The sequence below is a fragment of the Ciconia boyciana genome, chromosome 1 (assembly GCF_034638445.1).
Source record: "Ciconia boyciana chromosome 1, ASM3463844v1, whole genome shotgun sequence".
In the NCBI taxonomy this organism is placed as follows: domain Eukaryota; kingdom Metazoa; phylum Chordata; class Aves; order Ciconiiformes; family Ciconiidae; genus Ciconia; species Ciconia boyciana.
The window spans coordinates 212,256-227,910 of NC_132934.1; the positions used below are offsets into that span (position 1 = coordinate 212,256).

The 15,655-nt window shown below is 41.4% G+C and overlaps 1 protein-coding gene across 5 annotated transcripts in view; it reads left to right on the plus strand.

Annotated features, from left to right (window-relative positions):
• GOLGB1 (golgin B1) overlaps positions 1-15,655 on the plus strand; it is a 54,324-nt gene that overhangs the window by 606 nt on the left and 38,063 nt on the right. For 2 of the 5 annotated variants that reach the window (XM_072855857.1, XM_072855876.1), the window contains exons 2-9: positions 3,288-3,425; positions 5,514-5,610; positions 6,247-6,399; positions 7,178-7,330; positions 11,001-11,153; positions 12,477-12,599; positions 13,040-13,153; positions 14,879-15,290. In XM_072855857.1, coding sequence (XP_072711958.1) covers positions 5,521-5,610; positions 6,247-6,399; positions 7,178-7,330; positions 11,001-11,153; positions 12,477-12,599; positions 13,040-13,153; positions 14,879-15,290 — 1,198 coding nt within the window. In that variant the 5' untranslated portion in view covers positions 3,288-3,425; positions 5,514-5,520. Of the gene's footprint in view, positions 1-2,757; positions 2,863-3,287; positions 3,426-5,513; positions 5,611-6,246; positions 6,400-7,177; positions 7,331-11,000; positions 11,154-12,476; positions 12,600-13,039; positions 13,154-14,878; positions 15,291-15,655 lie in introns of those variants that run through there. The other 3 variants (XM_072855867.1, XM_072855878.1, XM_072855885.1) reach the window with 3 other exon arrangements.

Sequence of the window (15,655 nt, forward strand, 5' to 3'; positions counted from 1 at the left end):
CTAGTTCCTGAGGCCTGGGATTGTGGGTGACAGCGGTGGTCAAGATCTGTTGCTCTCCTTCAATCCTTGTCCCTTTCAGAGCTCCTCTGCACAATGTGAGAGGTTTGATTCAGGGCTTGTGTACAGCAGCAATGCTTTCAGTGCCTGTTTGCCTTCAAAAGAAGGAAAATGCAAAGAATTAAACTTAATTTATGTATAATAAACTTATAATAGAATAAATTAGGGAAAAATACTGTCAAGTCTTTCTTCCCTATGGCTGATACCTCAAGATAGAAATGCATGGATTTATGCACTGCTTATTACTCGTATGCAGACTGTCCTATGACTAGTAATGGAGTTAGGCTGTTTGTCAGTAAGGGAAGTATATTTCAGAGTAAAGGAGCCTCTTCTAGAATACCGCTGGTAGTCCCAGTGTTCAAAGTAAAGTCTCACGAGCAAAAGTTCATTAGTCATAGGAATGCTGAGCAAAACATTATTGTCCACTACAGCCAGAACACAAACTTGCTGGCTTACATCATGAACACAGTGCAGGTCTTTTGTGTTCTGATATTAATTACAAAAATGGAAATCCATACCAAAGTCAGTATGACCCTGGAAGAGCAATAGTCTTGTCTCTGAAAGCTGTACTGTTTACTTTATTTGGGTGAGGCAGTGGAACACAGAATAACCTCTGTCCTTTTGTGTTTGTCGACTTCTGTTTATGAGGAAATTGGCCAGCATTGTATAATGCTTTCCTGCTATAAGCTCAGAAGTAAATACAAAGTGCAAGCACCAGGGTATTCCTGCCACAAGTCCTTGAGGCCAATGCATAAGACAGCTACCACCTTGTGTGTGGACTGTTGGCTTTGGGACAGTATTGAAAGCTATGTTATGCTTGTTCCTGGATTTATTCTCGGGGAGGGTTCAAAGAAGACTGAGCCAGGCTCTTGACAGTGGTGTCCAGTGACAGGATGAGAGGCAACGAGCACAAACTGAAACACAGGAGGTTCCCTTTGAACATCAGGAAACACTTTTTTACTGTGTGGGTTACTGAGCACTGGCACAGATTGCCTGGGGAGTTTGGGGAGCCTCCATCCTTGGAGTTATTCAAAAGCTGTCTGGACATGGTCCTGGGCAACTAGCTGTAGGTGGCCCTCTTTGAGCAGGGAGATTGGACCAGATGACCTCCAGAGGTTTCTTCTCACCCATTCTGTGATAAGATCTTCCCTGAGCCTTCTCTTTGTTGTCCTTCACTGAATTTGCTCCAACAAGTTCCCACCTCTCTTGTTCTTGTTTTCTCTTGTTCTTGTACTGTGTCCACAGAACTGGACACAGTACTCCAGATATGGCCTCACCAGTGCTGAGTAGAGAGGAAGGATCACCTTCCTCCTGGCAGTGCTCCTAATGCAGCCCAGGATGCCATTGGCCTTTGCCATGAGGGTGCATTGATGGCTTATGGTCAGCTTGTTGTCCACTGTGATACCCAGGTCCTTCTCTGCAGAGCTGCTTTGCAGCTGGTCTGCCCCCAGCATGTACTGGTGTTATACTTCCCCAGGTGCAGGAGTTTGCATTTCCCTTTGCTGAACTTCATGAGGTTCCTGTTGGCCCATTTCTCCAGCCTGTCCAGGTCCCTCTGGATGGCAGCACACCCATTTGTGGGGTATCAGCGACTCCTTCCAGTTTTGTGTCAGCTGCAAAGTTGCTGAGGGTGCATGCTGCAGTGATACCAGCCAGCTGCCTCTGCACTTCTGGGTGTATCCTGTCAGGCCCCATGGACTTGCGTATGACCAGTTTGTGCTCTCTAGCCTGGTCATCTTCCACATAAGGTAGGTCTTCCTTGCTCCAGACTTTCCATCAGGTGTCAGTGGACTGGGACTCCTGAAGCCTGGTCTTGCCACTAAGAACTGAGGGAAAGAAGATAGCGAGTACCTCAGCCTTTTCTAAATGTACCCTGCCACATTTAGCAGTGGGCCCATGTTTTCCCTGGGCTTCCTTTTGCTGTTTATATAATTGTAGAATCACTTTTCATTTCCCTTCACATCCCTTGCCATATTCAGCTCACCTGAGAATATAATTTAAAAGTGAGTTCAAAAGACATGAATCTATAAGACTTGAGTTCAGGTTATTAAAGTCCATGCCTGTGCAAATAGGTGCAGACAGGCCTCAGTTCCTCTGTTTGCATTTTGAGGAGGCCAACTGTGAGCCAAGCCCAGCAAGGCATATTAGCTTGAGTTCAGTATCAGGTTAATGTAGCCAGCCTGGACAAAGGCCAGGGAATCTTTTCTCAACATAGCCCATATATACATGCTTGAAATTGTATATGCCTGTAGCATGCAGATATGTGCTGAGCCCCATACATATTTCTGGTTACAATGGATTTCTGTAAATGGCTAGATCCCACTTTTTTTTCCATATTTCTAATACCACTTCTAATAATTAATCTATTGGTTCTACCAGCCCTAAATCATGTTATCTTATATTACCTCATGCTACATCTCAACAACATATTGTGCATTTGTGACTTTAAGAAGCTGTGGCCTAATGCTCAATAGGAAGATCAGATCCATCCTCTTCAAATATTGGTGACAGTCAGAAAGAGGCATTTTTGCATTTGGATGACTGTTTTTTAAAATGTGCTTTTACCACTGCCAAGACAGCAGGTTCTGTTCCTCACTGGGGCATCGTGGGGGTGGTGGTTTACAAAACTATAAATACTTTATTATTCCTATAATGAACCAGGGATTCCAGGTCTTTAAATAAGTCTTTTATATTACCAGATTGGTGAACAGTTGACGTTGACAGACGAAATTTCTCTAGCAGGAACTGTAAAACTATATTATTCTGGAATTCTATGCCTCAGTCTCACCCGGGGCCAGCTGAGAAGTAAGCAAAGTGCTAGTACTTTTTTCACTGTATTGATACAGAACGTGGACAATCCTGGCTTTCTGACAGTATGCTGCTTGAGTAGTTTCGTCCTCTAGAACTCTTTGCAAGGGACTGTCTGAGGCCTGGCTTCTTGCCTCACGTCTTTTTACTTCACTAACTGCTTCTCAAGCATTTTATTCTGTAGGCTGAAGAGACTAACCTCACGCCATACAGCGTAAGAAACCAGGGCATGTCTCTGCAAGAACAGGAGAAATCCAGTTTCCCAAACAGGGAAGACTTCTCACTTTTTATGCTTATTGCAAATGACTGACTGTAATAATCCCAAAGTGTGCTGTGTAGGATGAAGAATGGGCTTATTTATTTACTGTTGGATAAATTATTTTCCTCCTCTTTTTTTCTTTTTTTTTTCTCTCTCCGTCAAGAGTCTTGGTTCATGCAACCTGTCAGTACCCAAGAGATAAAAAAGAATGGTGTGAAGGACCTGTGTATGACTGCTCTGCCTTGGAAACCTCTTTACTACTGAATAAGCAGACCTATGAGCTACTCGGTGCATAAAAGAGGTTGGTGTTCACATGCCCTTTTCTGCTATTGATACTCTAATGTGCATTGTGACATTTTCTACTTTTGCAAAATCAGATGGTTAGAAGGTGTTACTGCTACAGAAAAATAATGCACTACTGTTCTCTCCATTGTCAATATTTCCGCACTTTAAGTGGCAATCTAAGAGCAAAGATTTCCTTACTAAGATAAAGGAGATCAGGAATGAGTGGATCATTGTAGCCAGCTTTAGAAGCCTACTTCTAGCTAAACAGAGACATCTTGTCATATTAAAAGATTCCATTTGATGGAGATAATTAATGTAATGTAAACTTGATCTTATGGCTAATGTGAGTTTGCCTAGTTTCAGTCTGCACTATTGGAGCTTCTTTTACATTTGTACAAATTATTTTGCCATTTACAGGCATGGACTTACAGTTGGGACAGATCTATGGCTTTTTTGTTAAGAGATATGTCAAATGTCACATGTGACCTTTCTTCATAGAATAGTAGAATGATTTAGATCTTAAGGGACCTTTGGAGTTCATTTGGTCAAACCCTCTGCTCTTAGCGTGGCTAACTTCAAAGTTAGATCAGGTTGCTATAAGCCTATTCCAGTATTTCTAATCATCTTCCCTGTGCATTTTTTTTTTTTTCCTGATTGAAATTTCTTGTGCTGCAACTTCTGTCCACTGCCTCATGTCCATCTGCTGTGCACCTCATAAGAGGTGTCTGGCTCTGTCTTTAGCTAATAGGCGATTATAGGGAAGACGGCAATTATATCCCCCTCCTCACCCGCTGTTCTCAAGGCTGAACAAGCCCAGCATTCTTAGCCTCTCCGCATGTCTTGTGATCCAGTCCCCAATCATCCTGGGGGCTTTCTGCTGTACTTGCTACAGTTTGTCCCTGTCGTTTTTGTGTATCAGGGAGCTTGAAAGTGGACACTGTACTTCAAATGTAGTCTTACAAGTGCTGAATAGAAAGGAATAATTGCTTCCCTCAACCTGCTGGCTGTGGTCTTACTAATACAACTCGGTATATAGATGACCTTCTCTGCTGTGAGACCACACTGCTGACTCATGTTGAGTTTGTCCACCAGCATCCCTAGGTTTTCTTCGGCAATAGTTTTACAGCCAGTTGGTCCCCAGCCTGTACTACTGCGTATGTTTGTTCCATCCCAGGTGTAGGGCTCTGTATTTGCCTTTTCTGAACTTCGTGATGTTTCTATCCATCTGTTTCTCTAGCCTGTTGAGATCCCTCTGGTTGGCAGCTCTATACTTTGGCTTATCAACTGCTCGTTAGAATTTGGTGAACTTATTGAGGTAGATTGTATCCCGTTGTCGGGGTTAATAATGGAGAACTTAATCTGCCACTCTCCCCAAAATGGCAAATTATGTATTGCTGGCTGGTACTGCTGCATTTTTCTGGTTCTTCACCTCCACTTGCTGGATCAGTTTGGCTCCTGAATTTCAAAGAAACGAAAAAAGGTATGCTGAGCAGCAGCCAGGGAATATATGCCCTTTCCAGACGATTCCCCTGTGTAAAGGTCCTGTCCTGTCACATACGTGACATGCAGAGGTCTCATCATCTCCCTGATGTGACACGCTTGCATCTACTTAGCAAACATCAGGGCTGAGTTCACCATTCCCACTATTTATTAACAGAAAGCTTATTTTATGTATTTACAGGCCATGTTTGGCCTGTAAAGAAGTGACTTCATTTAAGAATCACTTACTTTTCTTTTGAGTAAACTGAACAGATCATGGTTCTGTAATGTCATTGTTAAGAAAGATCAAGAATGAACTATGGGGGTGACTGAAAAATACATTTTTATACCAGATTTCTAATCATACATGTACAGTGGTGAAGGTATCTTCATGTGTCTTACCAGCACATCCTCTGCTTTTATGTTCAGAGAGTCTGGCTGCTTTTGTTAACATGATCATTTCTTTATTCCTGAGGTTTTACTTTGGCTTTTCTCTCTTGGCAGAGGAGACTTATTCCCTGTAAGCCTGGTCACCTCTATAACGTTAGAGATCAGCATGAAGGGATGCTTATTGTTCTTAGCAGTTTTGACTCTGTAACTGTATTCTGACTCTGTTTTGTTTTAGGTTGAAGATGCTGAGCCGTTTGTCAGGTTTAGCAAGTACTGTTTTACAAGAGCTGTCAGGTGATGATGGAGATGCAGTTACTGAATCCTCTATTGCTGTAAGTACAGTGTTATCTAAAGACTTTCAGATCTTATTGAGAGTTAGTTTGGGGAGTATGAATCACTTGACTGCAGTGAAAACTGTTTCCTGCTTCTTCATTGCTGAGCACTAGACTGAGCTGTTATTCCACTCTGCTTCTCCTATATTCTTGACCTCTTAAGTCAGCACTTTTGCGGGGCAGACCATAATCTCCTTAGTTTCCACATCTCAAGGTGATCCTAGAAAACAAACTAGAATTAGGGTGAAGAAAGACTTTTAAGAGTACTAATGATTCTGTGTAGCAGAAAGGGGAGCTCTGCATGATTGGGTGACAGTGGAAGACTTGATCTGTATGTTGCCCTTTGGTACTTGAGACAATGGATAGTGTGTGAGTGGTAGAGTCTCTCCAGTGCCACTCATTTCAGATTTGCTGGTGGTGTGTTCAGCAAAGGTGCTCTTTTTTGTGTATTGGCTCATGGGCATCCTGAGCTTTCCTCCTGGTTTCACCTAATTGTGTATAGTTCTATAGGCTACGTGAAATGCTTGCAAGGAACACAGTGCAGCATTTAGGAGTGGAGCTGAAGATCTCATTTGGATGCTATGCTGCAGTCTGTTTAGACTTTTTTCCTCCAGAGCACTTGTTTCACTGTTTCAGGTACAAGCTTTAGAGCCAGAAGCCGAAAGCATGGAGGAGGCACCTGAGGAGCTATTGGAGCGCCTAGCCCAAACAGAAAAACTAGTTGTTCAGCTGAAGGATTTGATCCGAGAAAAGGATGCCCTGCTCCAGCAAAAAGAAACTGTACTCAAGGTATCATTTCTTTCACTGGGGACCTGGGAGCATGAGTAAAATGCTGCTTCATCTTTCTGTGCAAGCCAGTCTCTGGTTTATTTTGAACATTTGAGACACCTGCACTACTAAATGCATCAATTCCAGAGAATTATTATAATCCAAAGAATGGACCCTAACCCAAGAGATGTAGGATAGCTTCTGTTCATTTTACTTAGGGGTAATTCCTTCTAGAGTATATAAGTTACGTCCAAGTTATGTAGCGTTTTGTCTTGGAGCTCCTCAAGGCCCGTGCAGATTCCTGGTGGCTCTAATAAAAAATAATATAATTTTTGTGAGGTTTTTCTTTCCCCACTTCAGTGTATTTGAGACAAAGAGTAGGCTGTGCTGCAGTCACCCAGCAGTCCAGTGGTTTTATGGCACGTAACCAAAGATACGCATTGCGTACCCTGAGGCATGACATGAGAGAAATTGCAGTTACTTGAGATAGTGTTGAGGGACAGCATATAATAGAGGAAGTCAAACTGAGTTTGTACTAACTGCTAGGAGAAGTCCCTTGAGTGATCTATCCCTTGAAGAGAAAGTACTAGAGCAGAAGCTAACTATTTTGCTGCGTTCAGAGTGTATTTGTTTCCTGGATGTGTTTTAATCAGCACTGTTACTGGGGTGGCACTGTTTAAACAGCACTGTTTGGACAAAGAGCGGCAGACTGACAAATTATGTAACTTTTCCAAGTGGTGCTTTCAGGGTGATAGCACTGGAATTTTGAGTGCAGTTGGTTTATATTCTTCTTTTACAGGAAGAGCGAGAGGCTGCAGACGCTAAGCTGATGAAGCTTAAACTTCAGGCCAAAGCCAAACTGGCCTCTCTGAACAAACGCATTGAGGAGCTGACAGAGAAAGGACCACCATTGCCTGCACAGACCTTATCAGAAGAGCAAGTGTATCCTAAGGTTGGGAGAACAGGGCTACTTAAAAGATGTTAGCCCCTACTGATAATCTGGTGCCACCCTACATTTTAGGTCCCAGTGAGCTAGCAGGTCCTATCTCGCTTGTTAGCAGGACATTTATAGTTCCAGCAAGAATGTCTATGCTGTAGGAGGCCGGTCTGTCTAGCTTCCTTGTACTGCAGATGCTCTTGGAGTGCACAACTTGATCTCCTCAAGGGTATGGGCTAGTTTCACTTAGCTACAATAGATTACTGAAGGTGTGCAAAGTTCTTTTGTGCAGAAATCACATGTCTATCTGAGCTGTAAGTTTCAAAATGTTATCTGTCATGCAAGTACAGCAAAGGACAGGGAAGGTTGGCTGAAATACAAGAACAAGGAGGTAAGGAGGTCATTAAAATTGAAAGGCAGTAACTTAGATGTAAAAACAAAAAAAATTTTTTTTTTTTTTTCCAGCCATGTAGCTTCCTGTGCCACCACAAAGTTTTATGGTTAACAAGCCATAATTGTGTAAAGCTAGGTAAAAAATGAGGGGAATGTGTCCTGTACCAAGACATTAAAGAAGCTATTAGCTACTAGCTAGAAACTCCCATTGGAGCTGGTAATTTTTGAAAAATTAAAATTGTTCTGCTGACCACATAGTTTTCTTTAAAAGGTTAGTAATATTAGGCAAGGGAAATGTGATAGAAGTCCAAACAGATTGCAGGACATCAGATGATGTTCATTAAACCAGAGAAGATACGGCTTATTTTGAAACATTGAAAAAAAAAAAGATTAAAAGATTATAGGAAACATTAAAGGGTTGATGGCATCATAAAATCATAGAAATGTGCTACTGTAATTCACTTTAGAATACAATCTTGAGAATCTTTCTCAATGCAAAGCAGCATTTGGTTTTCAGACAGGAAGAATTGGATGATCTTGAGGATTGACATAATATAAAAATAAAGCAAAATTTAACAAGTACAAGATCAAGTACTTGTGGTATCCTGCCACTGCATACTGCAAGGCCATGAAAAAATCCCCCAGCTGCAGAGGACAGCAAAGACCCTGGAGGCTGCTTTGCTATGTCACTTCGCATTGCTGTCCTGCTGCTGAGGCTTTTTTTCGCTTATTCATGTGTAGCCTGTGTAGACCTGTGTGCTGTTACATTACTTTGTGGGGACTTGCTGTTGGACTAATGAGTGTTCTTGCTTCAAATTTATCAGTTGAAGAAGGCAAAATGAGAGAAAGCTTATAATCAGTTAATCAGTGTGATGTAGATTTTAAAAAGAGGCCTACTCTTTTTTTTATGTAAGGCAAACAGTTATCCTTCCAACTATTGTACTGAGTGGCAAGGCCTCATGTGGAGTGTTGTCATGTTCTGTTCACTTGGAATTAGGAAAGATAAATTCTGAGAGCAGCAAAGGACTTTCCATTCTCCCATCATGCTAGTAGCTGCTTTTACAAGACACTCAAAATAGCTTGGCTACTTAGTCAACCAAAGGCGGAGAGGAAACATCATTTCTTTCTACAGTTGTATGAGGAAGGTAAGCACCAAGAAAATGGGAGAACTGTTAAAGTGAAAGGACAGTACTGACAGGTGAATGGATGGGTGTAAATTAGCCGTTAAGAAAAATGGCCTTTAATTAGAGTAATGAGGTCTTGATACAGTCTCCAGGGGACATGGGTGTGGACCAGAGCCTTATTGGTTTTGGGTTAGAACGTCATTTAAGATAAATTATGTTAGGGCAGTTACATGCAATATTATGTATTTTACTCAGAAAGCACTTTCTAGATACTTTATTGTAAGGTTAGACCTGCTGAGAAGCTACAGATTTCTTTATTTATTTATAATTATTTCCCCAAGTAGATGCTGTCTTGAGTAATGGTTATATTTCATAGACAGATACCCTGTCATTTGAAGATGAAAAATTTAGATTAGGGTTGCGTGTTGTGCTGAGGTATTGAACATTAGTCATTCCTTTTGGAAATCATGAGGGATAAATATAGCAAAGGGCTTTTTTTTCCTCTCCATGGTGGGGGCCCCATGAGAAGACTGTATTTTAGATATCGAATTGGTACTATTACTTTCTGGGCTTTTGGAGTGCCTCATTTTCAGGAGAATTGAAATATCAGCTTATATCTTTCTATTAGGTAGTTGATATTTATGTACAGAACAAGTGAGGCTTCTCTTAAGCTTTTAAAGTGGGTAAACACAAATTATGTTCAGATATAAGAATTTATACATTTTGGAAAAACATGATATTTGAAGGCTTGAGCTCTGGGAATTTTGTGGCTGTGCTACTGTCCTTAATTGTGGTATTCCATGTAGTGGCCAGTGTGCAAGGACTTTATCAGCAGCTTTTCCAAATCCGACTGTAAATATCAATCCTGAAAGCTAATCCCAAGTAAGCAAACTAATCCACCCATCTTTCCCCCCTAGCAACTGCTTTGCCCCAGCCTTATAAATTACGTATATCCCTGGCTTCTTAAAGCTTCCTGCACTTCTGTTGTTTCTTTTTTCCCCTGTTCTACTTCTAAGCTTAAGTGCAATTAAAGCTTTCCTTGTCTGTCTATTCTACCTGCTTCCAAAGACCTTCTCTGTAGGTGACACATCTTTTGAGAAACAGTAGCTTCTTACTTATTCTTATTATGCTGACTTATAAGTCCTTCTAAAAGCCTTCATAAATTTTTAGAATGGGTTTAAAGGATATAAATACTCTGTAGACTCCATATGCTACTGGTGATCTTTGATCTAATACCTGTAACAAGGAAAAGGAAAGAGATACATTTTGTACATATTCAGTAAAAAATCCCCAGCACTAAGTGCTTGAAGTAGTTTGGAGTGCTGAGATGATAACACTAGAAGGATGTTTTTCCTGCTTCTCAGTGACTGTGTTGATATGCTGGACCTAATATGTGACTCTGTGTTAAGTAGATGCACAACTGTGGTATTAGAGAATTGCCTGCCATACAGATGGTCTTTGAGAGACAAAAAAAGAGTGCAAGTGTAGTGTCTGAGTAAACATAGCCTAAGCACGTTTTATGTGAAAAGTTGTCTGAGTTTAAATTTTTTGGTCATAAACAGAGGATTTTAGTGCCTCAGAGTGGAGTAGAACCTGATGATTGTTTGCATGTTCCCTTTGCTTATTTCTAACAGGCTCATGGCTATAAATCCCTTTAGTCTAAAGAGATTTCCATGGGAATTTTCTGTAGTCTAGAATGTTTAATGTCTGCCCCTTTGTCATGTGGAGAATATTCTTCTACTGCTAATTAAAAAATGGTTTGTTTCTGGTATTAGAGAAATCTGTGAAATTAAAAAGCCTCACAAATCAAGGTGGTCATATCGTAGATTATGTATTATATTTTATTTAATAATATGATTTACCTTAGTTTATATGGTAGGCATTCATGGATAATTAGCTGTTCCAAAATGATTTGACACTTCCCAGTTAAAGACATCTTGTGCATATCTACACAGACATAGGCAAAATAGTTACTTAACGTAGGACAACTTCATTTCAAGAAACAAAGAAAATGTAAAATTAAGAAATGCAGTAGAAATAAGCATCTGGTTAGGAGTCAAGAGTGCAGTAGCATTCTAATTTTATTTTTTTTTAATTGACTAGTAATACTGATCAGTTTACTTTCTTCTTTTTCTTTTCTTCCCACTTCTTTCCTCTTGCAATGTCAGAATAACCAAAATACAAGTGAAGGGCATAGAGAGGAAGCCGAAGCACTAAAAGAGCAGCTCAGGGAGCGAGAGGAGACTGTTCAGGATCTGAAGGAGCAGCTGGCTCTAGCCAAAGTGAATCTGAAAGATGCTGAAATCAAGTATGCAACTCAGGTACAGAAAAATTTTTCTGTCCATCAGCCTGTGTGTGTGTTTCCCACCCCACTACTTACACTAGACCACTCTTGGTAAAGAAATGTTTCCTAATGTCAAGTCTGAACCTCCCCTGATGCAGCTTTGAACCATTCCTATGCGTCTTGTCACTGGATAATTTAAGAGAGACAGTTGTTCCTGAGGCCCTCTGACCTGTGGTCCCACTGCAGTTGCTGGCACTTAAGTTCACTTGCTCTAATCTCTCCAGTTGCTGGCACCGTGGACACACAGGCCCTTTGACCCACAGTCTGATTCCAGTTACTAGCACTTAGATTCCCCCCCATACACACAGAAATGCACACAAAATGGAGACCCTCTGCCACAATGAAAGTTTGAAATGGTGTTTAGTAAGAAGACGGGACAGACTGCTGATCAGGTGCAGGGCATGGCCAGACAAGCATATTGAACAGCCACTGTTTACACAACTGGCCTTTTTTAATTCCCTTGCCCTCTATTTTTTCATTTTTTCCCTCCCCAAATCACCTAGGTCTATCCATTTCCCTGCCTTTGGTTCCTCCTCTAAACATTCCATAAGTCTTTGGCAATCCTAAAATGCTCTTCACCTGTGTCCCATAATATATCCTATACCTAGGCAGTAACACCCTTGGTGCAAAAGGTGCTCCTCAGTTAAGTTGTCTTAATGGGTTTCACACTTGGACAGTGGGACTGATGGTCCTCTGAAGAGGGGGGGAACAGCCCCTGGAAGGGCCTGGACAGGGTGTCCCTTCCTCCGAGTCAGAATTTGGGTTCTTTCCTGCCTGCTATTGCTGTTCTGTGATGGGCTTTGGAATAGCTGGGGCAGAGTATTCTTCCAGCTCCCAGACCTGCCATTGCCTCTCTGTATTCTACTGTGAATGTGCAGAGGAGCTTTTTATCACATAATAACAGCTGTTACGTTACGTTGTATTTATTTATGGAAAGATTTTTGTTAATACTCTGAATTGCAGGTTTAGCTTTTGATCTGTGAATTGGGCTGCATCCTATACAAAAAAAATCCCGGAAGTTTTATAAACTTGTAATTATATAGTAATCATATCTTTTATCATTCTGCATATTTGTAGATGAAATTCTATGGGTTTTGCTTTCTGGGATCTGAAATATTATCAGTTAATAGGTACATATTAGTAGGATAAAGATACCATTTGACCAAGGTGACACATAGGATTATCAAGCTGAAGACCTCATCACACACATAGTATGTTGGTGTATGTTGAAAGCAAGCCTGCATGTCTGTCAAGCTCATAACCTTCTTGGTTTTTTTTGTTTTGTGGCTTATATTTTCAGCTGAGCTCCCTGCAGGAAGTGATTCAGGAGAAGGAAACTCTCCTAGAAGAGCAGGTTCACCAGCACCAAGCAGAATTGCTCAAGATAGTGGCCCAGTCAGATCTGGAAGTAGAGATGCAGCAGGTATATTTGATATAATAATCTTATTATGGGAGGAGAAAGGAAGAGAAATTTTACCAGTCTGAAGACACCCTGAGAGAGGAGTTCTTATCAAAGTAACTCAGAAGGGGTGAGAAGAGATATGATTTGACCGTTTGGGGTTTTTTGGGATGCTACTTTGGACTTTTAGAGTCCTAGCTTCAATCTGCTGATTTGCTATCAGTTGAAAAGAAAGAACAGTTAAAAAGAAGTATTAAATTATTGTGTTCCAGTTCCCTATTTGTGAAACAATGGTGAGCTCTTCCTACTGCTCTACAGCTCCAGAATGAGTGTCAACAAAAATGAAGCTATTCAGGCTATTAAAGTAACTGTGTCATGAAAACTAGGTGTATGGATGAAACCAGGAAATCTAGCCTTCTTATGTTAGCCTCCCAGATACTGGTATAGCACTGTCTCTCTCACAGAACCTACGTACACTTCAGAGAAAGCTAGAGGAGCAGGAAGCAGCTCTACTAGGACGAACTCAGGTGGTAGAATTGCTGCAGCAGGAATTACGTACTGCTGAACAACAAAACCAGGTACCTTTTCATGCTTGGCTTATTGCCTTACTCTCATGTGTGAGTGGTGGATGGGGCCTTTGCCAGTAGCTCAGAAGGTGCCAGCTTATTTCTGGCACCAGGTTTCCAGCATGAAATCATCTGGGGGGCTCCCTCAGGTCAGGTTTTAGAGCTGCAGGTCTGTCTGCATAGCTTTTAGTCGGTCCAGCCAAACAACAGGGATAGGGACACTGCAGCAGCCATCTCTAGTGTCCCAGATTATGGGCGGGTGGACAGGGACAAAAATCTATCCATACTCCACGCAGCTGACTGATACATTCAAAGCCATCAAATACACAATGCTTCTTCGCCTAAGACAAAAGTGTCTAACACAGTGCTGCTGTGGCTATACTGTTTCTGGACTGCAGTATCCAGGCCAGATCAGAGCATATACAGATATTCTTTGGTATGTCTTGCTGAGAACTTGCTAATATGATGACACAGCTTCTGGAGTGGTATTGGCTCTCACTTAATCATTTTAGAGTGTGAAGAGAATGAGATCAAGTCTGTGCATATATGACTATATATACATGTGCCCCTTGAGACAGGGTTTAGTACACAATCTCTTAAAAGACTTTTTTGCAGATATAGGTTGAGTGTACTCTTATTTTTTTTCCAATATCTGAACTTCTGAAAATAATTCTCCATCCCTTTAGAAGAGACTTATACTGTATCAGTCTCAGGTTAGTAGGCTGGACAATCTCCAGCCAATCTAGTGCTGAACCTCACTTTGATAACTTTTACACACTTATACACCACTCTGTTTTCTTTTCCCATGTGTCCCAGCCAGGCACAGAGGTGGGACTTCTTACCACCAGGAAGAGGTAAAGAACTTCAGTGAGCTGACTTGTACTCACTACTGATTATATTGCTCACCAGGGTCATTCATGGAGCGGTGGCATGGATATCTTCATGGCATGGTTGTTGGGGTCCCCTGACTCCTCCTCTGTGTCTTTGACTCCCCTCATGCACATTATATGGTCAGAGAGAGACCTTGGTACACATATAAACTTGAGGCCGTGTGGCTGAAGCTTCTCTTCCTACCCATAAAGTAAAGGGAGCTCCTTATCAGCCTCCTCCTGAAACTAGCTATGCTGACTGTCCACAGCTCCAGGAGGAGGAAGTTTGACAAAAGGAATTCTGGCAAGTGTAGGGTCTGTTTCTGTTCCTTGGTTGTCTTAAATCTCTGGTCAGTGTCGACTAGCTTTCTGGGATCTTTCTTGAAGCAGTGGGCACTGTGTGGAGCACTCTGTTACCTCCAGTTTCCTATTTCAGCATTTTTTACCCCCTTTCACATACAGTTTTGTTCATTTTTTTTAATTGTACTCTGTAATTGTTGAGTTCCCTCTTTTTTGTTGTAGTCCTTCCTCCCCTTTCTGGGAAGCCTTCTTTCCTCTAAAAGAGAACTCATGGCAACTGTTCTATTGTTTCTTTCCTCTATGTTCCCCTGCTCTAAATTAAGACTTATCATTTCTTTACCAAAACTGATTTCTTGTTTCTCCCAGCATTGCTTTCTTGCAATTTGCAAATAGTAGGGCAGTTTCTTTCTGACAAATTGACATTTCTGCCATGTTTATTTCCTCCTTTCTGCTACTTAGATATTTGAAAAGTATTTTAATGACAATTTTAAAGTATAATTCAGGTACTTTGCTTTGGCAATGTATTGAACTAGTTGAGTGTTAAATTCATTTCCATATCCTTTTATAGACACTCCTAGATCAATGCCAGAAGATGGAAATGGACCTAAGCTCCCTGAGGGATGTGCTAGAGGCAGAGAGACGAGAGTCTCAGTACCTCAGAGAGAAGATGGAGCTGGAACTAGCTGAGAAGAAGCTGTTCTCCCAGCACTTGCAGGAGGAGGTGCAGTGTCTCTCGGAACAGTTGCAAGAGACAAGAAGAGCACAAGCTGAATTAGAGGTGAAGTATAAGGACGTGGAGCAGGAACAAAGGCTGGAGGTGGAAGAGAAAAACCTGCAGATCAGTTGTCTTAAGGTGGCTGAGCAAGAGCTGCAATCTAGCCATGCTGCCCTTGTAGCTGAAAATGATCAGCTGAAACAGGATGTTGAACGGCTGTTGGTGGTGTCTGCCGAAAACAGTGCTACAATACAGAAACTACAGGGTGAGCAAGCACAGCAGTTTGAAGCAGGTTCTCAAGAGCCTAAGGATCATTGGGTTGCCTTCTATTTGGCCTTGTTTTTATAATAGCTCATAAGAAAATCTTGGTATAACAATTCCTAATTGCATAGGAACATAGGAAGTGGTTGTACTGTATCAAACTAAAGGTCTCTGTAGTGCAATCCCACCTTTCTGTCTTTGGCAGCGACCAAAGCCAGTTGCAAGAGGAGGAGCATAAGAGTAGGGCAGCATATATGGTGCTTTCCTTGTGTACTGTCCCAGCCTATAATATTTTGAGGCTTATGCGTTTCTTGAGCCAGAAGTATTTTTTTTAATTACTTTTTATAACTTCTTGGATTTTTTCCATCA